We start from the raw sequence: 22,988 nt of genomic DNA, 5'->3' as shown, positions 1-22,988 counted from the left end.
CTCCAGCTTCTGTGGGCTGTGCCCCCCTTGCCTGCTGGGTACTGGCACAGGTTCAGCTGATAGGAGGGCAGGGCTCCCCCTTCAGGCAGCAGCTGACTCAGCGTCTGAAAGGTGGTTCCCACGGTTCAGGTTTCTCTCTAGGGCCAAAGGCCATGCCATCCATGCCCCTCCCCTAAGTGGGTCAGTGCCCAGGGCATTGACAATTAGGGCTGAATGGCAGTTAGGATTTCCAGTCCCCCCACCCCTGTCAACCAGCAACGCCTCAGGCAGTCCTTTCTGCTGTCTAACCACTGCCACCCCAACTTTGGCTTGACTTTCCACTCCCAGAGGTTCCATGACACTGTAGTTATCAATACTTTGGTTTTATTTCAAAACAGTGAAAAGAAAAATAAATATCTGAAGAATAAGAATACAGGGCTGGGTGCGGTGGCTCATGCCTGCAATCCCAGCACTTTGGGAGGCAGAGGCAGGTGGATCATTTGAGCCCAGGAGTTCAAGACCAGCCTGGGCAACATAGTGAGATCCCTCTCTTTATGAAAAATACAAAAATTAGCCAGGTGTGTTGGTGCACCTGTAGTCCCAGCTACTCAGGAGGCTGAAGTGGGAGGGTTACTTGAGCCCAGGAGTGAGGGGTTACAGTAAGCCCTGATGGACCACTGCACTCCAGCCTGGGCTAGGGAGCAAGACCCTGTCTAAAAAAACAAAAGAATACAGGAGTGGGGTGGGGTAGGTAGTGGGGCTGGAGACTTGGAGACTTGAGGTGTCCTGGCTTTGGTAGTCTTGAGTGGGGGTGCCAGGGGCCTGGGATCTGCGGCTGTGATCTTCCCAGGCCAGGCCCTTCCCGGTCCCCACTGGGAGAGGTCTGGGGGCTCCGCCAGCCTGGCCTGCCCGCGGCTCCCAGGCGGGGCGCTGCGTCAGCGGAACCCGCGCCGGGATTAGCGTCCTGGCGCCGGCCTGCGCCCCGGCTCTGTTGGGGGAGGCTGGGGTCACCGCCCCATAGGGGCCTTTTCCGCTGGCCCTCAGCCTGGATCCCAGGCCAGACCCCGCGTGGTGCCCACAGCCTCAGTGATGACCCATGTCCTCCATGCCCACGCGGCCCCAGACGCCCAGCACGAAGCTCTCGATGTCGCACTCATTCACGCCACGCAGGATGCGGAAGTGGCCTCTCTCGCCCCAGGCTGGGCCCCAGGAGTTGGCCGCAGTCTGGGAATAAGGAGGGGTGGTGAGAAGGGGAATGGGAGTGGGGCGAGGGGAAAAGGGGGCGGGGAAAGGGTCAGCGGCCTCACCCAGTATTTGAGTGTCCTTCCATCTGGCAACGTCTCCTCTCCCCATCTGTGGGCAGAGTAGGGGAAGGGGAAGGGCGCTGGGTCTACCTGCTCTCAGGAGCTCCAATCTCGGAAACCTGCCCCATCCAGCCCCCAGTTGCCTTTGGAGGGTTGGGTACACCCTTAGGGCTCAGGCAGGTCTCTGTACCTCTCTGCATCTCCCTCACTCTCACATCTGTAGGTCGGTGCACCCAGGCCCAGCATGGGAGGGGGTGGGGCACCAAGGGTACAAGTGGAGGCGAGGTGAGCGGAAGAGGAGGGAACCTGGGTCCTCCAGAGACCCACCTCCTGGGGGCCAGTTCTGTGGGACCACATATCCACCTGCCCTCCCTCACTTGGGGATCCAGGGAGGTGTAGGTGCCAAGGACCAGAAGGAAGACACTCTGAGAATATATGAGTATCTTCGAGAACCCCAACTCCCACCGTAAAGCACATTTCACTGAGTTCATTGAAGTCAGTGACCCTAACATCTATATTCTCTAAATTGGATAGGGAAACTGAGGCCAGGGGAGCGACCTCACAGGTCACTCGGTGGGTCAGGCAGAGCTGGGACAGGTGTTGAGGTGGGGAGCGGTTGAGAAACTCTTGAGGCTCTTTTCATATTTCATTGGGGTTATTTTATCCCAATGTCAGGAAGGAACAGTTCCCAAAAAGCCTTCAGAGGCTCCCAACCTCCAGTTCGATCCAGGGCAAGTCCTTTCTCTTTCTGAGTCTCAGTTTTCTCCCTATTGAAATGATGAGAGTAGTCCTGGCTCTTTAGAGAGGTTGTAAGAACCCAACGCAGGCTCCAGAGCCCCTAGCACAAACCTTGCTGTCCCCAACCCTCTCTGTCCACACACCCCTCACCCTGTGATCTTGACTGAATGGGTCCCATGCCGGCGGTATCTCTCTGGCTTCCCAAGGCTCATTGGCGTGTGGCTGTAGATGCCTCCCTTGTATAGGAAGAAGTCTTCATGCACCTCCATGAGGGCTGTGGGCAGATGTCAAAGTTGGGTCCGCTCAGCTCATTGGCACAGGCACTGGTGCCTGAGTCTATTGAGGTGTGCCCAGGCACCAGGGTCCCTCCATACCAAAGCTCTAAGTGCTCCCTCCAGGCGCTGCCTGTGGGAGGGGAGGTCCCTTCTGTGCCACTGTGCCCAGTCTCAAGCAGACACAAGCTTCTGGAACCAGGGTGCTGGATGAGGGGTGTTTACCTTGGACAGGGCCATTCTCCATCAGCTCCTTCATGATCTCCTTGTCCTGGAGGGCAGGGGATGGACAGACAGCATCTGTCAGGGGTGAGACTACAGCGTTTCACAACCCTCCTGCCTTGGTGCCCTCACCCAAGTGCTGACTTACGTTGGAGCCGAGACGGTAGACAGGAGTGACCTGGTAGATGTCATTGTTATTAACATGGCTGTTGGGGCAGCGGGCAGTGGCCTGGCGCTTGCCCCGACCCATAGCTCGGCTGTGCATCATACAGGGCGGCGCGGGGCCAGCCTCGTCTCGCTCGCGGCCTGAGAAGGGGTAGCAGTGGTCAGACACCACCCTGCAGAGGCAGCAAGAGGGAGCAAAGGCAGAAAGACTCAGTGCATCATGGCCTAGGCCATGCCCACGGAGCCCCTCGCCCTCTTCTCTGCCCACATCCCCTGTTGCTGCATACCCTCGGCGACGCAGGAACCACCAGGCACCATCGAGATGCCCACCGCGGCAGCCCTGCTGCTGGTGGGTGTCACAAGACAGCAGGTTCTGGGGTGACAGGACAGGCGTCATGTGTCCCAGAGAATGGATTGAGACACGATCGGATGCCACAGCTGTTAGGGTGAGGCAGAGGAGCTGTCAGGAGTCTCAGGATTTGGCCCTCCTCTCCCAGGCGCCAGCCCTTGCCCTTGGCTTACCTGCTGTGGAGAAGGCCCAGGAGCCTGCACAGTTGCCCTGGTCAAGAGGCTCATGAATCAGGTTGGGCCACTTCTCAGAGGCCTCAAAGGCCGTGGGAAGCACCTCCCCTGGGTTCAGCACTGTCTGCAAGATAAAGATTGCCCTGTCTGCCTCCTGCTCTGCCCTGGCCTGCCCCTCAGGTGCCCATTGGCACTGGAGGGCCACCAAGTCCAGGGCCTTCTGCAGTTTAATCTTGAGCCCTCCTGCTGCTGCAGGATTCCAGCTGCCTCCAACTTTGACTTGTGTTGAAGAACCAAGCACCACTTAGTGCCTCCCAGGTATCAGGTGGAGGTGACTAGTCCTGCTTCCCAGATGAGGCAGCTGAGGCCAGGCACAGGGAAGTGGCCAGGCCAGGCCCCTCAGCTTTCCATTCTCAACCCCTGCTTCTTTCCTCTGCACCTTCTGATCAGCCTCAGCTTTCTTCAGGCCTTAGCTTCAGGCCCCAAAGGGCAGGGGAGGGAAGAGGCAGTAGGGTCCCGTGACCAGGCAGGCTGCCAACACAAACAGCAGGAGGCAGAAAATAGCCAGAGGCCCAGGGGAATAAGGGCAGGGCCAGGGTTTGGTCACCCCAGGACGAAGTCTCGGCAGGGAGGGCCACTCCTGCCAGCCCCTGCCTCCCCACTGCCTGCCACGGATGGACAAATGCTCCAGCACGTGTCTCAGTCCAGGTCTGCTGAAGCTCCCCTTCGTCACCCTTTCACTTTGGACCTGGTTCCCATTCCTCTCCCAGAGGGTCCCATTGGTGGGAAGGGAGAAGCCCTCTCCTCCCTTGGGGTTTGGCTAAATCGGCATTTATTTCCGAGAACTGCTACCCTCTGGCCAGAGCTGGAGGAGTGTCTGTCCTTCCCTTCCCAAAATACCAAGGTGACCCCCTGTCCCCTTGGGCCCTGACCCAGCTGTACTGAGACCAACAGCATTTTTCCCAGGCTGGAGAGATCAGGGGGGAGCTGATGCCAGGACCACAAAACTCAATCTGAGCATCAGTTCTTCCAGTGCAGCACATCCTTTGGAAGCAGGAAACAGAGGCCCAGAGAAGGGGAGTAACTTGTCCAGGGACACACAGCCTTGTAGTAGGGGATAGTCCAGGCCCTTGGAGGAGCAGGGCACAGAACCAGCATCCCTGAGGTTCTGAGCCATGGGGAGATGGCAGGATTGTGGGAAAGGATGAACTTACATAAATTTCATGCATGTTCATGACCAAGGAAGATGGGCGGATGGTTCCCAGGCGGTAGCGAATGCCCTCATCCAGGGTCATGCCCCAGAAGGCGCTGTGGTTCCCAGCCTGCCAGCTAAAGGAGAGGGGATGGAAGGAAGTCACAGATCTGCCAAGGCTCGGGGTCCTGGGGTAGGTGCATGTAGGTGGGAGAGATGCACAGTGGCTAAGTGCACACACAATCAAATCTGGGTGTAGGAGTGGCCTGCTGGATGTGCCCCACAGCAAAGCATGTGTGTATACATGCATGTGTGTGCATGCGTGCCCACTGACGGTGCTTCTAGGGCCTCTTACCCATAGTTGCCCTGGTTGATGGCTTTGATCATGTCTGGATCCACCAGGCATGGTTCTTGGTCACATTGCCACTGCCTGTTCTCCTGGCAGGTGCTGGTGAGAGAAGGAGAGAAGGAGAGGGTAAGTGGGGGACTGGGGACCCTCTGAAGTAATATGGCCTCGGAGGTTAACATGGGCCAGGGAGTCTGTAGCAGTGACTATGGGAGAATCTCTAGGTGATCCCATCCAGCCTGGTGGCTTTAAATGTCAACATCTAGTTCATGATTCTCAAGATTGTATCTGTGGCCCAGATCTCTGCCTGAACTCCAGAGTCAAGGATCTCGTGGCTACTCAACATCACTACCCTGAACCGAAACATACCCTGAACCAAATTCCTGATCTGCCACACCTATTCCCCCTACAGTTCTCAGAAAATGGCAACTCCATCCTTCCTGGAGTTTGGGCCCCAAACCTGGCAGTCTCCGCTGACTTCCTCTCACATGCTGATCCAGTTCATCCGCGTATCCTGTGGGTCTACCTTAAAAACATGTCCAGAATCCGAACCACTCTCATTCTCTCCTGCACCCGCCCCACAAGTCCGATCACCTCTCACCTGGATTCCTGCTGTGGCCTCCTCACTGTGGGTACTCCCTGCATCTGCTCCTTGCCCCCCTTCCCAGGGTATTTTTAACACAGCTGCCAGAGTGACCCTGCTAAACCTAAGTCATGTCATGTTGTTCTTCTGCCCAAAACCCTCCACTGGCTTCACAGCACAGAATAAGAGCCAAAGTTTGGTGATAACAAGGCCCTGCACGATCTGTCCTCCTGTCCCCTGACCCCCTCCTCCTCCTAGTTCTGCTTCCAAGGCTCCAACTAGGCTGGCCCCTAATGGTTCACAGCGATCTGCCTCCTCCCCACCCTCCCCTCCACTTTTTTTTTTTTTTTTTTTGAGACAGGGTCTTGCTCTGTTGCCCAGGCTGGAATGCAGTGGTGTGATCTCGGCTCACTGCAGTCTCTGCCTCCCAGGCTCAAGCGGCCCTCCCACCTCAGCCTCCTAAATAGCTGAGACTACTGGTGCGTACCACCACACCCAGCTAACTTTTGCAATTTTTGTAGAGATGGGGTTTTGCTATGTTGCCCAGGTTGGTCTCAAATTCCTGGCCTCAAGTGATCCACCCGCCTTGGCCTTCCAAAGTGCTGAGATTACAGGTGTGAGCCACAGGCCCGGCCTGTTTATATTGCTTATACCTGTTTCCTCACAGGCTGTAAATTCCTTAAGGGCAGGTATTATTTGGTATTTTCAGTGCCTGGGAAAACAAAACCTAGCACATAGTAAGCACCCAATGAATATTTGTTAACTGAGTCAATGACTGAGGCCATATGCTGAACTGACTAAGAGCATGGGTTCTGGAATTCAAATTCCGGGTTCCAGTCCTAGCCCACTAGCTGTATCATCCTAGGAGAATCATTCAAGCTCTGTCTCTCTCAATGCCGTTGCCCATAAAATAAGGATAATACAGTGGTACCACTTTCCGGGGATTCAATGACAGGCTTGTAAAGCATTTAGCACTGGGCCTGGCCCATCGTGAAGTGTTCAGAATTAATATCTACTATCACCATTCTCGCTACAGGAACCCCAGACCCCACTTCTCTGGAGCTTCAGACTCATATCCCACTGACCTTCTGACATCTCTGGATGTACAAAATGCATCTCGAACTCAAAATAGCCCGTCTGCCTCCCACAGGCCTGCTCTTCCCTAACATCTTCAAGTCTGAAAATGGCACCCAATTGTTCACATCAGAGCTCCATGTGGTCTGTGGTGTCCGCCCACATGTCCCCTATCAGCAGGGCTTGGAGATGGCACATGAGGAATCCACCTACCTCTCGCCCCCCTACTGTGGCCACCCTACTCCCGTCCCTCATCACCTCTCACCTGGACCACGGCACTGCCTTATTCACCAAGTCCGCTACCTCTTTAGGATTCCCGGCCATCCCCTCCCTACACACCCCAAAGCCAGAGAGATCTTTGAAGAGCATAAATCAGACCGTGTACTCTCTACGTGGCTTCCTGTGACTCCGAACAAAATGCAGAATCCTCAGCACAGCTGATGTGACCCATGGAACGTGACCTGTAGCTCCTTGGGGTGTATCTCCCCTACCCCAGCTCCAGCTAAAATGAGCTCAGTCACCTCCCGGCCTTCCCACGAGCCACTCCTTCCGCCTAGGCCAGGCCTCTTCTATCCTTCTCCCTGGTCTCAGCATAAATGTCCCTTCCTCAGAGTGGCTTTCCCACTCACTCCCTACTCTAAACTGGGACCCCCGTTATCCTCTCTTTTCCCTACAACACAGGGCAGCTTGTCAGGATATATTCATTTGCTGTCTTTCCACGCCCCTCACCTTAAGTAGAAGTGGGTCAAGGACTGTGTCTGTTGCATTCCCGCTCCTTCTCCTGAGCTCAGCATAGTGCCTGTCATGCAGTAGGTCTTTAATAATAGGTGCCGACTGAAGGGTTGCATTCTATGAATTCTATAATGCTTTTACAAGCTCATAACTCTGTTATTACAAGAAGCTGAACTGCTTCCTTCCAAGCTGCCCCAGGCTCCCACCTCCAATGTTGCCTTTTAAGGAGCCTCAAGGGGAGCCAAGACCCAGTATGGCTGGGCTTTCCAGCCCCAGGAGCGGTGGGGGCATTTCTGGGGAGGGCCAGAGGAGTCTGCGGGGCTGGGGAGGCTCTCCTCATTCTTCCTTTCCCCTCTGCACACCAGGCTGTTCCTCCTCTGCACACCTAGGCAGCAGCACCCGACTAGACTCTGGAAGCATCCTCTGTGGGCTCCGACACCCTGGACGCTCCCCCACCCTCGCCCCTAGAGCCTTCAAGGGCAGCAGGGTGTTCCGTCCTTTCCTGCCATCTCCTCCTTTGCCCCCAGGGCTGCCCACACAGGTCTAGGCAGGGCCAGTGGTAGCAGGTCCCAGCATTCCAAAGGGGGCCTAAGGGGCCAGGGACAGCAGTGAGAGACAGCATTAACCCCTCAATGTCCAGAGCCATCCTATCAGAACCTGCAGACGGGCAGGCATGTTTTATCCTTTTGAACACACACACACACAGTGCACACACAGTCACGCTGCACACCCAGACATGTGCTGAAACGTCCCTCCCTCGCTGTGACCGGGGCACCCCTCACCCTAGTAAGGCAATGGAAATAGCTTATGCGCAATGCATTCCAAAAAGTTTCCTTCTCTCTGGGGCCTCGTAGTCCCAGGCAAAGAGGGAGTGGGGGTGGAGTGGGTGCAGGGCCTCCTCCTCCAAGTCGCAGGCTCCCCATTATTTCTATTAAGGTGTTCAGGGTTTCCTACCTGGCCCTTCTCCACTGCCCATCTCAGACTGAATAGGGGGGTACCCATGATCCCTTCCTCCTCCTGCTGGGAATGGTGGGGAGGGGCGGGGAAGGAAAGAGGGGCCACATTTCAGGGAAGGCCCTGCTAGAGGCTGGCTGGCCGCCCGCTCAGCCATCCCTGACACTCATCCGCTCAGGGCAGCGGATGCTGCAGTCAGAGCTTTCCTTCCTGGCGCCCCCTTCTCCCTGTGACTCTGTGGTGACAGCAGGAATAGCTGGGAGGAGTGGCCCAGCCCAAACCAGGAGGGGTGGGGAAGGACTTTCAGTTCAAGGGTGACTCCTGGGCCAGGCACCCATGGCTGGCCATGCTTGAGGAATGTTTTTGGAATGATGTGAGATAAGTTGATTTGGTCAGTGTTAAAATTCCTCTGTTGCAGATGAGGAAACTGAGGTTCAGAGAAGGGAAAAGACTTTTCCCTTGCAAAAGGGGGACAGGGATAGGATTTGAACCAAGTCTGTCAGCCACAGGCTCACAAAGCAAGACCTCTCTAGGTTCCAAACACTCACCAACGGTTACAGTTGTCCCAGTAGGTTCCCAAGACTGGATAGATACGACCTCCATGCATACATCCTGTTGGAAGGAAAGAGAAGAGAAGTGGAACCAGAGCCAGAGAGGATGGGCTGATTGGCCAGGTCCTCAGAGGTCAGGTACCTTGAACCTTTCCAAGCTCATATCTCTCTCTCTCTCTCTCTCACACACACACACACACACCAGCTCTCACTGAAATTAAAGCCAAACTATAACTGAAGACAACACACACACACACACACACACACACACACACCAGCTCTCACTGAAATTAAAGCCAAACTATGAAGATAACACATACACACACACACAACAGCTCTCACTGAAATTAAAGCCAAAATTACAACTGAAGACATCACACACACACACACACACTCACACACTCACACCAGTTCTCACTGAAATTAAACTATAACTGAAGACATCTCCTGCAGGGTCACACACGAACTGCTCTTTGGGAAGTTCTTCATTGATTCCAACCTGGATTCCTCTTACTTTACTTGGATGCCAGCCACAACATTCCTGGGATCCTTTTCCGTTTAAATAAGTTAGGGCTTGGAGATGTGGAGTGGGAGGAGCATGGGGAAGCCAAAGTCCAGAGAAGGTAAGCGACTGCCCTAAGATAACACAGCACTCTGAGATGACAGCTCAGGTGTGCAGTCTGCTGGCCCAAGCCCCATGGAACTGTGGGAGGGAACGCAAGTGATTCTCCTATTGGACAGGGGCAAGTGCATGGAAAAGGATGATGATAAGGCTGAAAGCAGGAACAGATGTGACCCATCTCCCAGGTATGAGCAGCCATCTCGGGACACAAGATCGTAGAATCCTCAGCAAGGGCAGAAAAATGGCTAAGATGACCCTCACCAACCCATATGTGCCTTATCAGCCCAAGAGTGAGTCAGCAGGTGCGGCCAGCACCTTCCGTGTCTGGAATAGAGACAGGATTGGGAGAAAATGTGGAAGGCTGCCCTTTCCCTGGGCCAACTTAGAATTTTAACCAAGGAGCTTCTTCCAGTCTTGCTGGAGAGAGTAAAGTTCCCAGAGTGGCAGGGAACAGCCCCAGATTCTACAGAGCCTCCCCTGGAAATGTCAGTGCATCCATCAGCTTTGCTCCTGAGCCTTGCTGAATCTAGGGTGGACAAAGTGACCCGCCCTCCTGGCCATCTTAGTGCCCACCTTGGATCGGGGGAAAAGGGGGTGGCACGCCGAGGCAGAAGTCCCAGAAGTCAGGGCAGCAGTCGGAGACCGTGCGGTTGCAGAAGAGGTCACAGTAACAGATGGCGCCCAGGTAGGGCAGGGCACAGTCGTCGGCACGGCCGCGGCAGCACAGGTCCTGCTCCTGGCAGTACCGGCCTCCCGCGTCCCGGATGCCCCGCAGGTGCAAACCCGGTGCTAGCTCCCGGCGCACACGACCCTGCTTGGCACCCAGAGCCACGTGGCCAGCCAGCGACAGCAACAGCAGTAGCCCCAGTGGACATCGCCACATGGTGGCTCCTGGGCCCTGGGGGGGCAGAGATGGCGGGCAGCAGAGACTCCCTGGCACACCAGGGATGGGTCTCCCAGCTTCCTGGAGCTGTGAGTTCAAGAGGGCCCAGCAGGGAGGGAGATCCCGATTCCTGAGTCCACAGGAAGGACACGGGCAGAGGAGCCCCAGTGTGTGGGTCCTGGCTATAGGGGGATGGGGACTGGGCAGAAACGGAGCCCCTCCCTGACCGAGGCAGAGACCTTCAAGGATAAGGAAGTGAGGGTGGTGGCATTCTTGGTGCTCCCACCCAGCACTCATCCTGTGGACCCAAGTTCTTCTCTCCTGTCCTGGGCCCCTCTGCCCTCCAGCAGCCTCCATCCCTGACCTGGGTCATTGACTTTGTGCTTTCTTGTCTCCCCCGTCTTTTGGGTCCCCCTCTCTTCTGTTCCTGTGTCCCTCTGTCCCCCTCCACTGCCCCTCTGTCTGCCATCTGTCTTGGTTCCTCTACCTGCCCCCTCTTCCTGTTTCTTCTCATTCTACACCTTCCACCCTCCGATCAGGGGAGCGTCCCTACCTGGTAAGGGAGTGGGCTGGGGCCCAGGCTGCCCCGCGCGCCTCCGCCTCCTGGCTCTGCGACCGCCGGACGCTCAAAGTCAAGAGAGGAGCGCGGGGCGGGGCGCTTTTTGTACCGCCCGCCCTCTGCACCGCCCCAGCGGGGGTGGAAGGGAGGGGCGCCTGGCTTGTACCTGGAGTAACTACCCCACAACTCAAGGGCTTGCAGAGTGGAGAAACGACAAGCACACGATTGTCCTGGCTGGGTCTCTGGTGGTGGAAGCTGTTCCCTTAGGGGAACCGCAAGCAGGAAGGATTGTGGTCTCACACTGGGAAGGACTTCCCAGTGGACATGCCTGTGGAGCTGAGGGGCTCTGGTGGAGAAGGGGAGATACGGGCAGCCGAGCTCTGGGTTATGCACACAAGTTTGGGAAATGATGGGGAGAGCATGTGAGGCAAAATTCTCTAAGCCTCCCCTGACCCCTTAGTTATGCAAATAGCCATGCACACCCCTCTGTGCCTCCTAGGCTTGGGTGCCGCCTCCCTAGCCGTCCCAGCTCCTAGGAGTGATTGGAATTCCAGGAGTATGATCCTTCGGTGCCCTGGTGGCTCATCCCTGGGAGGTGGCAGGGTGTGGGGGAGGCCTCTGCACCCTTTGACTCCTTGTTGAGTCTGCCCTCCCTTGCCTTCTTGGGCCCCTCACCGAGCACTGCCCGCTCTAGCAAACCCAAGGGCATCCTGCTTGGCACCTGTCCCCCTCCAAGGGCCCAAAGGCGAGGGCCCTACCAGCTGGCACCCCCTGCAGAGGCCCTCCTTCCTGCCCCAGGCATAAACCTTTCTTTGCCCAGGCTGGCCTGGGACCCAAACAATGGGGCTTCTGTCCCGCCAGGTCTGCCGTCACCTTTTACTTCCCTATTGAGCAACGCCCTCTCTTCAACAGGTTAGGCCCAGGCCAGAGGTCTCTACCAGCACCTGGACAAACCCTCCCAGGCCCAGGCCTGAGCCTCACATGCTGGCCCCTGGGGAGGCATCAGGGACTCCCTTTGCCCTCCCACTGACCTCCCTGCAAACCTCCCCCAAACCAAGGGGCATCCTCAGCTGGCCAGCCCCTGGGGGAAGGGAGAGAGCCGAGGATCACTGGCACCTGTGACTGGGTTACCCCTGCCATGGACCACTGGGTGGTGAGTCACCAAGGGGGTCCTGCCCTGGTGGGAGTGGGGGAGGGATAATGTCCGGGGCCCCATCACTGGCACTAGCACACCCAGGAGCTGCCCATCTGCTCCCTGCAGGGACCTGGGAGGACAAAGCCTAGGTGGGAGACTGAGGCTCAGAAGAACTCACCTGCCTGAGGTCATGCAGCCAGAACACGGGCTCCCTGCTTGCCACCAGCCTGCTCCTTTACCCCTTGTCACCCTTAGTCACCCACTACAGGTCTCAACGTGCTCCCGGTTGGGAAGTCCCTTTTCTTATCTAACCTCCATTGGTCTTACTGCAAGACGGGCCCCTCGGTATTGGTAAATGTCATATCCTCAGGTTAAGAGATGAAGGCTGCTTTCTTTCAAAAGAGCTCATGCCCAGGGTTCCTACTTTTGTGGTACCTACTTTTTCATGGTTCTGGGGCTGGAGGCTGGTTCAGAGACATCTGGCCTATCTTTTGCCCAAAATCACACCCCGTAGGCTACCCTTGTGAGTCTGGCTGTGCTATCTCTATGTGCATGTATGCATGTGTCTATCTGAGTTGTGGTGTTTGTGGGGTGTTTCTGCTTCTGCTTGAGTCTGTCAGTCCACATCTGATCGTCTGAGTTTTTTTTTTTTTTTTTTTTTAGACAAGGTCTCACGTTGGTCACCCAGGCTGGAATACAGTGGTATGATCTCAACTCATTGCGCCTTGACCTCCTGGGCTCAAGCAATCCTCCCCCGTCAGCTTCCTGAGTAGCTGTGACTACAGGTGCACGCTGCCATGCCTGCCTAAATTTTTTTTGTATTTGTAGTAGAGTTGGGGTTTCACCATGTTGCCCACGCTCGTCTCCAACTCCTGAGCTCAAGCGATCCGCCTGCCTTGGCCTCCCGAAGTATGTTTACCTGTCTATCTGCTATGTGCCTGTGTATCTGTGAGTCTGGATATTTTGGCTATCTGCCTGTCCTTGTCTGATTGACTGTCTGCTTGTCTATCCATTTACCTGTCCATCTGCTACATACCTGTGCATCTGTGTGTGTGTATCTGTCTGGATGTTGTCTCTTTGTCCATTATGGATCTGTCTGTCTGCCAGTGTGTGTTGTTTGCCTGCATTTGTGCACTTGTTGGCTTGTATGTCTGTGTGTGTGTGTCCTGCCTGTGCCTCCCTGTCTGTGAGGTGTCTGTGTATCTGTGTGGGGGTTGTGGCCATCTGCCTGCCCTTGTCTGCCTGTCTGTCTGTGCATAAGAGGCAAGGACTCAGAGCAGGGGATGGGAGCAGAGCCAGAGCCTCCCACCATCACTCAGCTTGGCACAGAGCCCGCCCGAGTGGAATTTTGTGACTCACTGGGTTCCTTGGCCGAGGAGGAAAAGGGCAGGGCCAGGGTTGATGGACACCCCCACTTTCCTTTTCCATGACCCTTTGACCCTTTGCCTCCTAGTGACTCTTAGTGACTCACTGACTTATTCCTTTTTTTTTTTTTTTTGACGGAATCTTGCTCTGTTGCCCAGGCTGGAGTGCAGTGGTGTGATCTCAGCTCACTGCAAGCTCTGCCTCCCGGGTTCAAGCCATTCTCCTGCCTCAGCCTCCTGAGTAGGTGGGACTACAGGCATCCACCACCACACCCGGCTAATTTTTTATATTTTTTAGTAGAGATGGGGTTTCACCGTGTTAGCCAGGATGGTCTCGATCTCCTGACCTTGTGATCCACCTGCCTCCGCCTCCCAAAGTGCTGGGATTACAGGTGTGAGCCACCACACCTGGCCGACTCATTGACTTATTCTTGAGCAAAGTGGGGCCTTATCCAAGGGCCTGGGACAGAGCAACAGGCAAGGAGACACCGGCAAGACTTCCCCTTCTGAGCCCTTCTGGCTTTTCAAGAGGTAGGTAGCCTGGGTCCCTGTGGTGGTTCTGTTCTCCCTTACTCTGGACCCCCGCAGCGCAGCCCCTCTCTGGGCGTTGGTACCAGCCTGTACCTAGATGCCTCCTGGAGGCCCTCTTGTGCTCTCTTACTTTTACAGAGGGAGGTGAAGCAAGAAAGGGACAGTGACATGCCTAAGGACACACAGCAGAGCAGAGGCCCAGGCCTCTCCTTTCCCTGGAGTTCCAGAGCTCCCCACACCCCACAACCTTCACAACTGCTCCAAGTGCTCAGAATCAGCCATTCTCCTCTGCGAGCTGAGCAGGGCCTTCTGGGAAGACAAAGACCTGTTGTCTGCTCACCTCAGGTCCCTACCTGAGGACCCAATACTTGAGGCCTAGAAGTTCAGATGCTTGGAGCCCAAACAGCACCCCAGCCAAGGCTGGGGCTCCTTGTGGCTCCTTGTGGTCAGTGGGACATGTCCAGAGCTCAGGTCAGTGCTCCCTGGGACTGTGTCTGAGATCCAGTCTGGGCCTAATACTGTAGCCTATTGGGCCATGTTGTGATATGTTGGGGCTTCCCAGGGCTGCTGGACTGTTTTGTAGAAAGTGCCGCATCGAGGGCCGCATGACAGTCAGAGTGTGGTGCTGTCATAGCACGCTGGAACTTGCAGCAGATAAAATTCCAGGCCATGTGGAAGTGTGTTGTACCACACAATGGCATGCTTTACTGTTTGATTTTCTCATTCATTCAACACATATTTATTAAGCATTTACGATGTGCCAGGTTCTGTGCTAGGTGCCGAGTGTACTTTGTTGAACCAAACAGATGCAGTTCCTGCTATTGTGGAGTTTGCAATCTAATGCGAAGAGAGGCCGGGCGTGGCGGCTCATGCCTGTAATCCCAGCAGTTTGGGAGGCTGAGGCGGGTGGATTGCTTCAGCTCAGGGGTTTGAGATCAGCCTGGGCAACATGATGTAACCCTGTCTCTACCAAAAATTCAAAAAATTATCTGGGCATGGTGGCATGCGCCTGTGGCCCCAGCTACTCAGGAGGCTGAGGTGGGAGGACTGCTTGAGCCCAGGAGGCAGAGGTGGCAGTGAGCTGAGATTGTGCCACCACTGCACTCCAGCCTGGGTGACAAAGTGAGACTCCATCTCAAATAATAATAATACCAATAATGGGAAGATAGACAAATACATAAGCAAACCACCCCCCCGACCCACAGATCAAGAAGTCATTCCAAAATGTGAAGCGTTCTGAAGATATGCACGTAGCGTAAGAACCTGGTGTAATGTGGTGGTCAAGGTGGTCTCAGAGAGGAGATGACGTTTGAGCTGACACCTGAGGGATGAGAAGAAGGCAGCCATTCCCAGGGCCCAAGGGAGGTATCCTAGGAAGCTGGATCAGCATGAGCAGAAGCCCTGAGGCCTGGAACAAGTTGGTCTGCTTGAAAAGCAGGAGAGAGCCCTGAGCAGCTGGAGTGCAGCAAGCGAGGTGCGCAGAGGAGCAGGAAGGCGCTGGGAGAAGGCTGGGGCCAGATTATGCAGGACAGGCTGGATGAAGGGGCTTGAATTGTCTTCTGACCACTGAGGGGATATACACATGAGGGTGAAATCATCTGATTTACATGTGCAAAGGCCCACTCTGGCTGTTCTAGAGAGACCAGATGATTGCAGGGTAAAAGTGGATTAATGGAGGCTGGGTACGTGCCGTGTGTGGTAGATAGCATGCTACCAAATAGACTCACAGGTAGCCCTATTATCTCCATTTCACAGATGAGCAAGTCAAGATGCAGAAAGACTCTCTGGCTTGTCCAAGCTCACACAGCTGTTAGGAGCAGAGCAGTGTCCTGGTGCCCAAGCCCTGAAGGCCCCAACACACTGCCTCTGTAATGGCCACAACTGTCCAAAAGCTAAGTTGACTCTCACACCTGGTAGTGTCTGTGGTCATTCACCATGGATGGAAGTGGAGAAATGCAGAAAACAGAAACACAGCTTCCCCTTTTCTGTCATATTTCTGTATCATTGGTGTTTGGAGCCAGTTGAGCACAAAAGGTCCCTGAGTGCTGTTTCCTTGTGATATTTGGGGGTTAACAGCTTCCCCTCATCTCTTAATTATCTGCCCTCCTTCACTTCAGCTGCACATTCGTTAAAGAATGCTCTCCCAGGAGAAGAGCTTGGTGTTATCACCCGCAAACATCTTAGAAAACTAATGCTATCCTTGAGTGCCTGTTTACAGAAACATTTTTACATCTCACTTGACATTTCCAGCAAATCTTGATCCTTCCAGCCAGGAATATTAATATATAGGTCTTGAAAAGTGCAAGAAGCTCTTCCATGGCTCCGAGCACATTTCACACTCTTCCTTTTTTGATCCCCAAGCAGACAGTGCTAAAACCTCAATAGCTGGGCGAATACGAATCCAACAGGAAGAATCACTTTTAAGAGCTGGGTTCTTGGGGTCAAATACTGTGGTGTGGCCTTTTGGTTGTAATGAGTTGAATGGAGGCCTCAAAAAGGATATATCCATGTTCTAATCCCCAGAACTTCTGAATGTGACCTTATTTGGAAAAAGAGTCCTTTCGGATGTAATTAAGTTAAGGATTTTGAGATAAGGAGATCGTCCTGGGTTATCTGGGTGGACCCTAAATCTGTTGACAATGTCTTTATGAGAGACCCCAGAGGACACAGACAGAAGAGGAAGAGGCAATGTGGCCCCAGAGGCTGAGATCAGAGCTCTCTGGCCACGATTCAAGGAACACCTGGAGCCACCAGAAGCTAGAGGAGGCAGGGAATAGATTCTCCCTGATCCTCTGGGTATGCCAGAGGGAAAACAGCCTAGCCGACACCTTGATCCTCCCACCTCAGCCTCCTGAGTAGCTGCGGCCACAGGCGCATGCCACCATGCCCAGGTAATTTTTTGAATTTTTGGTAGAGACAGGGTTACATCATGTTGCCCAGGCTGATCTCAAACCCCTGAGCTGAAGCAATCCACCCGCCTCAGCCTCCCAAACTGCTGGGATTACAGGCATGAGCCGCCACGCCCGGCCTCTCTTGGCATTAGATTGCAAACTCCACAATAGCAGGAACTGCATCTTCTGGCCTCCAGAATTGAGAAAATTAACTTCTGTTTTGTTAAGCAGCCAAGTTTGTAGCAGTTCATCATAGCAGCCCTGGGAAAGAAATACAGTGGGCTTCCAGTTCAAGGAGGATCCACGAGGCCTGAGCTCCATCTGTGGACTGGAATCACCGAAACCAAGGCTGTGTGCATGTAAAGCCAGCACAAGCAGCTCATGCTGGCAAAAGCAGACCAAACTGGCTCAGGCAATAGCAGATCATCTTGAAGTGGTTCACGCACGACAGTGAGTGGTATTGATTGGGGTTAAGAGCCAGGTTCAAGGAGGTTTATCACTCAGTAGCCAGGTAAAGTAGGTTCCAGACCTGGCTCCGCCACTCAGCAACCGGGGAAATGGGGGTAAGCTTCTTAAACGCTCCGTGCCTCAGTTTCTCCATGTGTAAAATAAGGGCGCTAATAACAGTCCCTACCTGCAAGGTGGTTGTGAAGGTGATATGAATCCATATATGTAAGGCACTTGGAATTGACAATACTGACATATCACAAGTACAAAATAAGTGTCTGCCATTATTAAGCTAACCCAAATCAAAACAGACACAGATGAATTCAGAATAGTCAAGTAGACTCAAATATGTTCAAATGGAGCCCACCAGTTAAAACTAGCTGAGACTAGTGTGAACTGGCTCAAGCCTTTTGGGCCAAGCTGTACTAAAACCAGATTAAATCAGTCAAAACAGGATTAGAATAGTCAGTCTGGAATCTCTACACGCACGCCTGCACATTTGAGGGGTCTCTCTCCACCCCCTCTGTACATCAGATGGAATAGTAACAAACAGTCCCACATCTCCCAAGAACGAGCATAATGGACAGGCAGAGGGCCGCCGATGCCCACACCTAAGACATACAGACATCTCCCTGTGGGAAACGCGCTCAAATTCTTTACGACAGGTCAAAGTTCAAATATCAGAAACCAGTTTCACTCACACTAATTAAACAAGAGACGGGATCTGTGGTTCAGGATCCTGAGGCACTCGTGAAACTCATGGGTAGGAAGTGCAGCTGGAGCCAGTGAGTGTCTGGAAGGCTATCAGAGCTCAAGGCCCGTCTCTCTGGCCCAGGGAGGGAAATTAACTCTCTCAAGGTCAGGAGCTCAGTGAGCAGGAGGCTGGTAGAGAGGTGGGAGCTGCAGGTGACCGGCTGGAAGTCAGAGACTACTGTGGGGCAGCTTGTAACAGTGGACACAAGAGCCCCAACTTGTGGGCACTTGGAAGTCCTAGGCTGTTCCCAGGCTCCACCCCGTCCCCTGGGGTGCCCGCTTCACAGAACACCAGTAATGCATTTGTGTCCGCCTATGCTTCCCGGCAGGAGCAGACCTGCAGAGAGGCCAGAAGACACCTGGCTGGGTGGGCAGCAGCCCCTCCGTAGTAACAATCAGAACCTGGGAAGATAAGTAGAGTCCCAGGGGAGAGACAGAGCTTCCCCTGTCACCACATGGCTCCTTTGACACAATTGCATGGAGGCAGAGAGAGGCATGCAGGTCAAGGGCCTGGCAGGGAGTCAGGCGCCCTCAGTGCCAATCCTGGCTCTGCCTCTGACACGCCATGTGACCTTGAGCAAGTCGCCACCCCGTCTGGCCTTCGCTAACCCATATACGGAATGAGAAGGTATCCTCCCTGGTCACTGGAGGTTTAAAATCATGTAGTGAGAGAGAGCTCATTTGGTCCAACTCTCTGCAACTGAAGGAATGGAGACACCGAGGGGGAGGAATCGGCCACAGTGACGAGTGGGAAGCAAAAGGAGCTATCACTACCATGGATTATCCAGCTACTTGTGCTTGATAAACTCCCTCTTGGTGGAATGCGCTTTCCCACATCCAGCAGCACAAATGCTGTGAGCATCTACTACAGGCCAGGCACCTTCTCGGGGCTGAGCACTTGACATAGGTTATCTCATTTAACCCCCTAACAACCCCATGAGGTATTATCAGCCCCATTTCACAGGTGGGAAAACTGAATCCCAGAGAGAAGACTCACTCAGACACAGCTATCTGAACGCTTGTTTCAGTTCCCCTAGGGCAGCAGAGGAAGCAAGGTGCGGGGAAGCCAGTGGTCAAGGATTCCATGGGGAATGTACCCTAGAACCAACCTGTGGAGAGAGGGCAAGGGAATGGGCTCAGGCCAGGGAAGAAGTGGGGAGGACAGTGTCCTGTTGACTTATTCAAAACATCCATTTTTACTCGACTTTTAGTTCATTAGTCACCACTTTTTATTAGTATCTCATGTATTCTTTCATAGTTTCTTTCTGCAGGTATAAAAATAATGATGTTTTCTTTCTTTCTTTCTTTTTCTTCTTTAAGACAGGGTCTCGCTCTGTCGCCCAGGCTGTAGTACAATGGTGCGATCTCAGCTCACTGCAACCTCCGCCTCCCGGGTTTAAGCGATTCTTTGCCTCCGCCTCCTGAGTAGTTGGAATTACAGGCATGCACCATGATGCTTGGCTAATTTTTGTATTTTTAGTAGAGTCAGGGTTTTGCTATGTTGACCAGACTGGTCTCCAACTCCTAGTCTCAAGTGATCCACCCGCCTCGGTCTCCCAAAGTGCCAGGATTACAGGCGTGAGCCACTGTGCCCGGCCAAAGGTGGTGACGTATTCTTAATGCCCATTTTCACATAAAAGGTAATAATCTACCCATACCTTGCTGTACCTTGTTTGTTTTTTTGTTTGGTTGGTTTTGTTTTGTTTTTGTTTGTTTGTTTGCTTTTTTGACAGAGTCTTGCTCTGTCAGCCAGGCTGGAGTGCAGTGGTGCAATCTCAGCTCACTGCAACCTCTGCCTCCCGGGTTCAAGCGATTATCCTGCCTCAGCATCCCGAGTAGCTGGAATTACAGGCGCCCAACACCATGCCCGGCTAATTTTTGTGTTTTTAGTAAAGATGGGGTTTCACCATGTTGGCCAGGCTGGTCTCGAACTCCTGACCTCAAGTGATCCGTCCACCTCGGCCTCCCAAAGTGCTGGGATTATAGGCGTGACCTACTGCGCCTGGACCTTGTTTGTTTTTTTTAACTAATCACACATCTTAGAGATCTTCATTGGTAATTAGAGAGCTTCCTGGATCTTTTATATCACTGCATAATATTCTATTATATAGATTAGAATAATTCAATTTCCCAGTTCCCTGTTGGTGGACATTTGTTTCTGGTTTGTTTGTTTTTTCTATTTTTTTCTTATCACAAACAGTGCTGAAATAAGTAATTGTGCATATGCACTGTTTCATATGTGTGCAGGTATACCTGCAGGATAAATTCCTAAAAATGAATTGCTGATTTAAGAGTATCTTTTTTTTTTTTCTGAGACAGGGTCTTGCTATGTTGCCCAGGCTAGAGTGCAGTGGCATGATCATGACGCACTGCACCCTCAGCCTCCTGGGCTCAAGCGATCTTCCCACCTCAGCCTTCCAAGTAGCTGGGACTACAGGCATGTGCCACCACGGCTGGTTAATATTTCAACATAACAGAGTTTCATCATGTTGCCCAAGCTGGTCTTGAACTCCTGGGCTCAAGCAATCCTCCCACCTCAGTATCCCATAAGTGCTGGGATCACAGGCTTGTGCCACCGTGCCTTAATGGTTGAAAGTACCGTATGAGTTATCTACTGCTGCATAGCAGATTATCACAAACTCAGCAGTTTAAAACAACAGCCATTGATTAGCTCACAGTCTCACCTGAACTGGGTGCTCAGTTCAGGGTGAAACCAAGGTGGCGGCCAGGCTTGGTTCTTTTTTGGAAGCTCTGAGGGGGAAATCTACTTCCAAGGCCATTCTTGTTGTTGGCAGAATTTGGTTCCTTGTGGTTGTAGAACTGAGTCTCTGGTTTCTTGCAGGCTTCCAGGAGGGGCCTCCTTGGGCTCCGGGAGGACACCCACAGTCCTCACCATGCAGCTGCCTCTGACATCAAGCCAGGAATAGCCCAACGGATCTTTCTCATGCTTCAAATCTCTGATGAATTTCTCTTGCCAGAGAAAGCTTGCTGCTTTCCAAGGGCTCACCCAATCAGATCGTCCAACAAGAGTGATCTCCCTATCATTAGGTTAACTGACTTGGAACCTGAGTTAATCTGCAAAATCCCTTTTGCCATATAATGGAATACAATCATTTCATTCACATGCGCATCTTATTCACAGGCCTCACACTCATACAAGGGCAGGGGACTACAGAAGAGTGAAGGCCAGTGAGGGTCACCTTAGAATTCTGCTTAATATGGGTGTTTTGTAATTTGGGTAGATGTTGCCATGTTGTCCCCGGTAGGGATTGCGCAGAGGGAACGCTCCTCCTCCAGCAACAGTACACGTGCCTGCTTTTCCATGGTGCTGCCTGGAGAACGTTATCAAACCTTTGGATTTCTGCCAGTCTGATAGGTGAAAAATGGAATCTCAATTGTATTTTAAAGTTATAATTATTGTCTTATGAATAAGGCCGAGCATTTCCTCAAAAGCATACAAGTCATTTATATATTTTTTCTTTATTTTTTTTCTTTCTTCTGGTTTTGAGGCATAGAAAGATCTTTCTAGCTCTAAAGTTAATCAGAAACTATGTTTTCTTTTTCTTTCTTTCCTTTTTTTTTGAGACAGAATCTGGCTCTGTCACCCAGGCTGGAATGCAGTGGCGTGATCTCGGCTCACTGCAAGCTCCGCCTCCCGGCTTCAGGCCATTCTCCTGCCCCAGCCTCCGAAGTAGCTGGAACAACAGGCGCCCGTCACCACACCCGGCTAATTTTTTGTATTTTTAGTAGAGACGGGGTTTCACCATGTTAGCCAGAATGGTCTCCATCTCCTGACCTCGCGATCCACCCGCCTTGGCTTCCCAATGTGCTGGGATTGCAGGCGTGAGCCACCACGCCTGGCCTCTTTTCTTTTTTTAAAAATTTTACTTTAAGTCCTGGGATACATGTGCCGAACGTGCAGGTTTGTTACATAGGTATACATGTGCCATGGTGGTTTGCTGCACCTATCAACCTGTCAGCTAGGTTTTAAGCTTCACATGCATTAGCTATTTGTTCTAATGCTCTCCCTCCTCTTTCCCCACACCCCCAACAGGCCCCGATGTGTGATGTTCCCCTCCCTGTGTCCATGTGTTCTCATTGTTTAGCTCCCACTTATGAGTGAGAATATGCAGTGTTTGGTTTTCTGCTCCTGTGTTAGTTTGCTGTGGATGATGGTTTTCAGCTTCATCTGGGTCCCTGCAAAGGACATGAACTCATTCTTTTTTATGGCTGCATAGTATTCCATGGTGTATATGTGCCACATTTTCTTTATCCAGTCTATCATTGATGGGCATTTGGATTGGTTCCAGGTCTTTGCTATTGTAAATACTGCTGCAGTAAACATATGTATGCATGTGTCTTTATAGTAGAATGATTTATAATCATTTGGGTATATACCCAGTAATGGGATTGCTGGGTCAAATGGTATTTCTAGTTCTAGATCCTTGAGGAGTTGTCACATTGTCTTCCACAATGGTTGAACTAATTTACACTCCCACCAACAGTGTAAAAGTGTTCCTATTTTTCCACGTCCTCTTCAGCATCTGTTATTTCCAGACTTTTTAATGATTGCCATTCTAACTGGTGTGAGATGGTATCTCATTGTGGTTTTGATTTGCATTTCTCAGCTCGCTGCAACTTCTGCCTCCCGGGTTCAAGCGATTCTCCTGCCTCAGCCTCCAGAGTAGTTGGAATTACAGGTGCACGCCACCAAACCCAGCTAGTTTTTGTATTTCTAGCAGAAACAGGGTTTCACCATGTTGACCAGGCTGGACTCAAACTCCTGATCTCAAGTGATCCATCCACCTCAGCCTCCCAAAGTGCTGGGATTATAGGCGTGAGCCACCACGCCTGGCCATTCTCCTATGTTTTCTTCTGGGGCTTTTATACTTTCATTTTTTAAAATCCATAGTTTCTTGGAGCTGGAGGCTTCCCTTGTCATTTTCTCATCAGTGAGTGCAAAGCAGGATCCCAAAAGGACTGTAGTCCATAGTAGAGAAAGGAGCTGCCGCAATGGAGTCTGTTCAGTGCAGGCTCTGACCTCCTTCAGCCCTGCCAGGAATCCCAGCTAGCAGATCTTCTTCCAGCTTCCCTTTCTCCAGCACTCTTGATCTTCTGGGCTGGCACAGGGGTCCAGGATTGATGGGGATCCTAGCTGCCTGAGAAGCT

General features: G+C 52.8%; 1 protein-coding gene across 2 annotated transcripts; it reads right to left on the bottom strand.

Annotated features, from left to right (window-relative positions):
* Positions 1-346: 346 nt before the first annotated feature.
* Positions 347-10,799, bottom strand: TINAGL1 (tubulointerstitial nephritis antigen like 1). Of its 2 annotated transcripts, XM_010353746.2 has the most exons (12): positions 10,693-10,799; positions 9,830-10,154; positions 8,632-8,695; positions 4,750-4,842; positions 4,417-4,531; positions 3,203-3,326; positions 2,968-3,118; positions 2,664-2,853; positions 2,519-2,564; positions 2,172-2,295; positions 1,287-1,332; positions 347-1,203 (listed from the first exon to the last, which is right to left on the bottom strand). In XM_010353746.2, the coding sequence occupies exons 2-12, from the start codon at positions 10,137-10,139 to the stop codon at positions 1,063-1,065; spliced, it is 1,404 nt and encodes a 467-aa protein (XP_010352048.1). In that variant the 5' UTR covers positions 10,140-10,154; positions 10,693-10,799; the 3' UTR covers positions 347-1,062. The 2 variants fall into 2 exon arrangements, with proteins under 2 accessions (XP_010352048.1, XP_010352066.1); XM_010353764.2 differs by lacking the exon at positions 9,830-10,154 and having other exon boundaries at positions 10,693-10,773.
* Positions 10,800-22,988: the final 12,189 nt, after the last annotated feature.

Source organism: Rhinopithecus roxellana, chromosome 12, assembly GCF_007565055.1.
Source record: "Rhinopithecus roxellana isolate Shanxi Qingling chromosome 12, ASM756505v1, whole genome shotgun sequence".
Classification (NCBI taxonomy): Eukaryota; Metazoa; Chordata; class Mammalia; order Primates; family Cercopithecidae; genus Rhinopithecus; species Rhinopithecus roxellana.
Note: the sequence above shows the minus strand (reverse complement) of the source record. Positions and strands in the feature narration are given on the sequence as shown.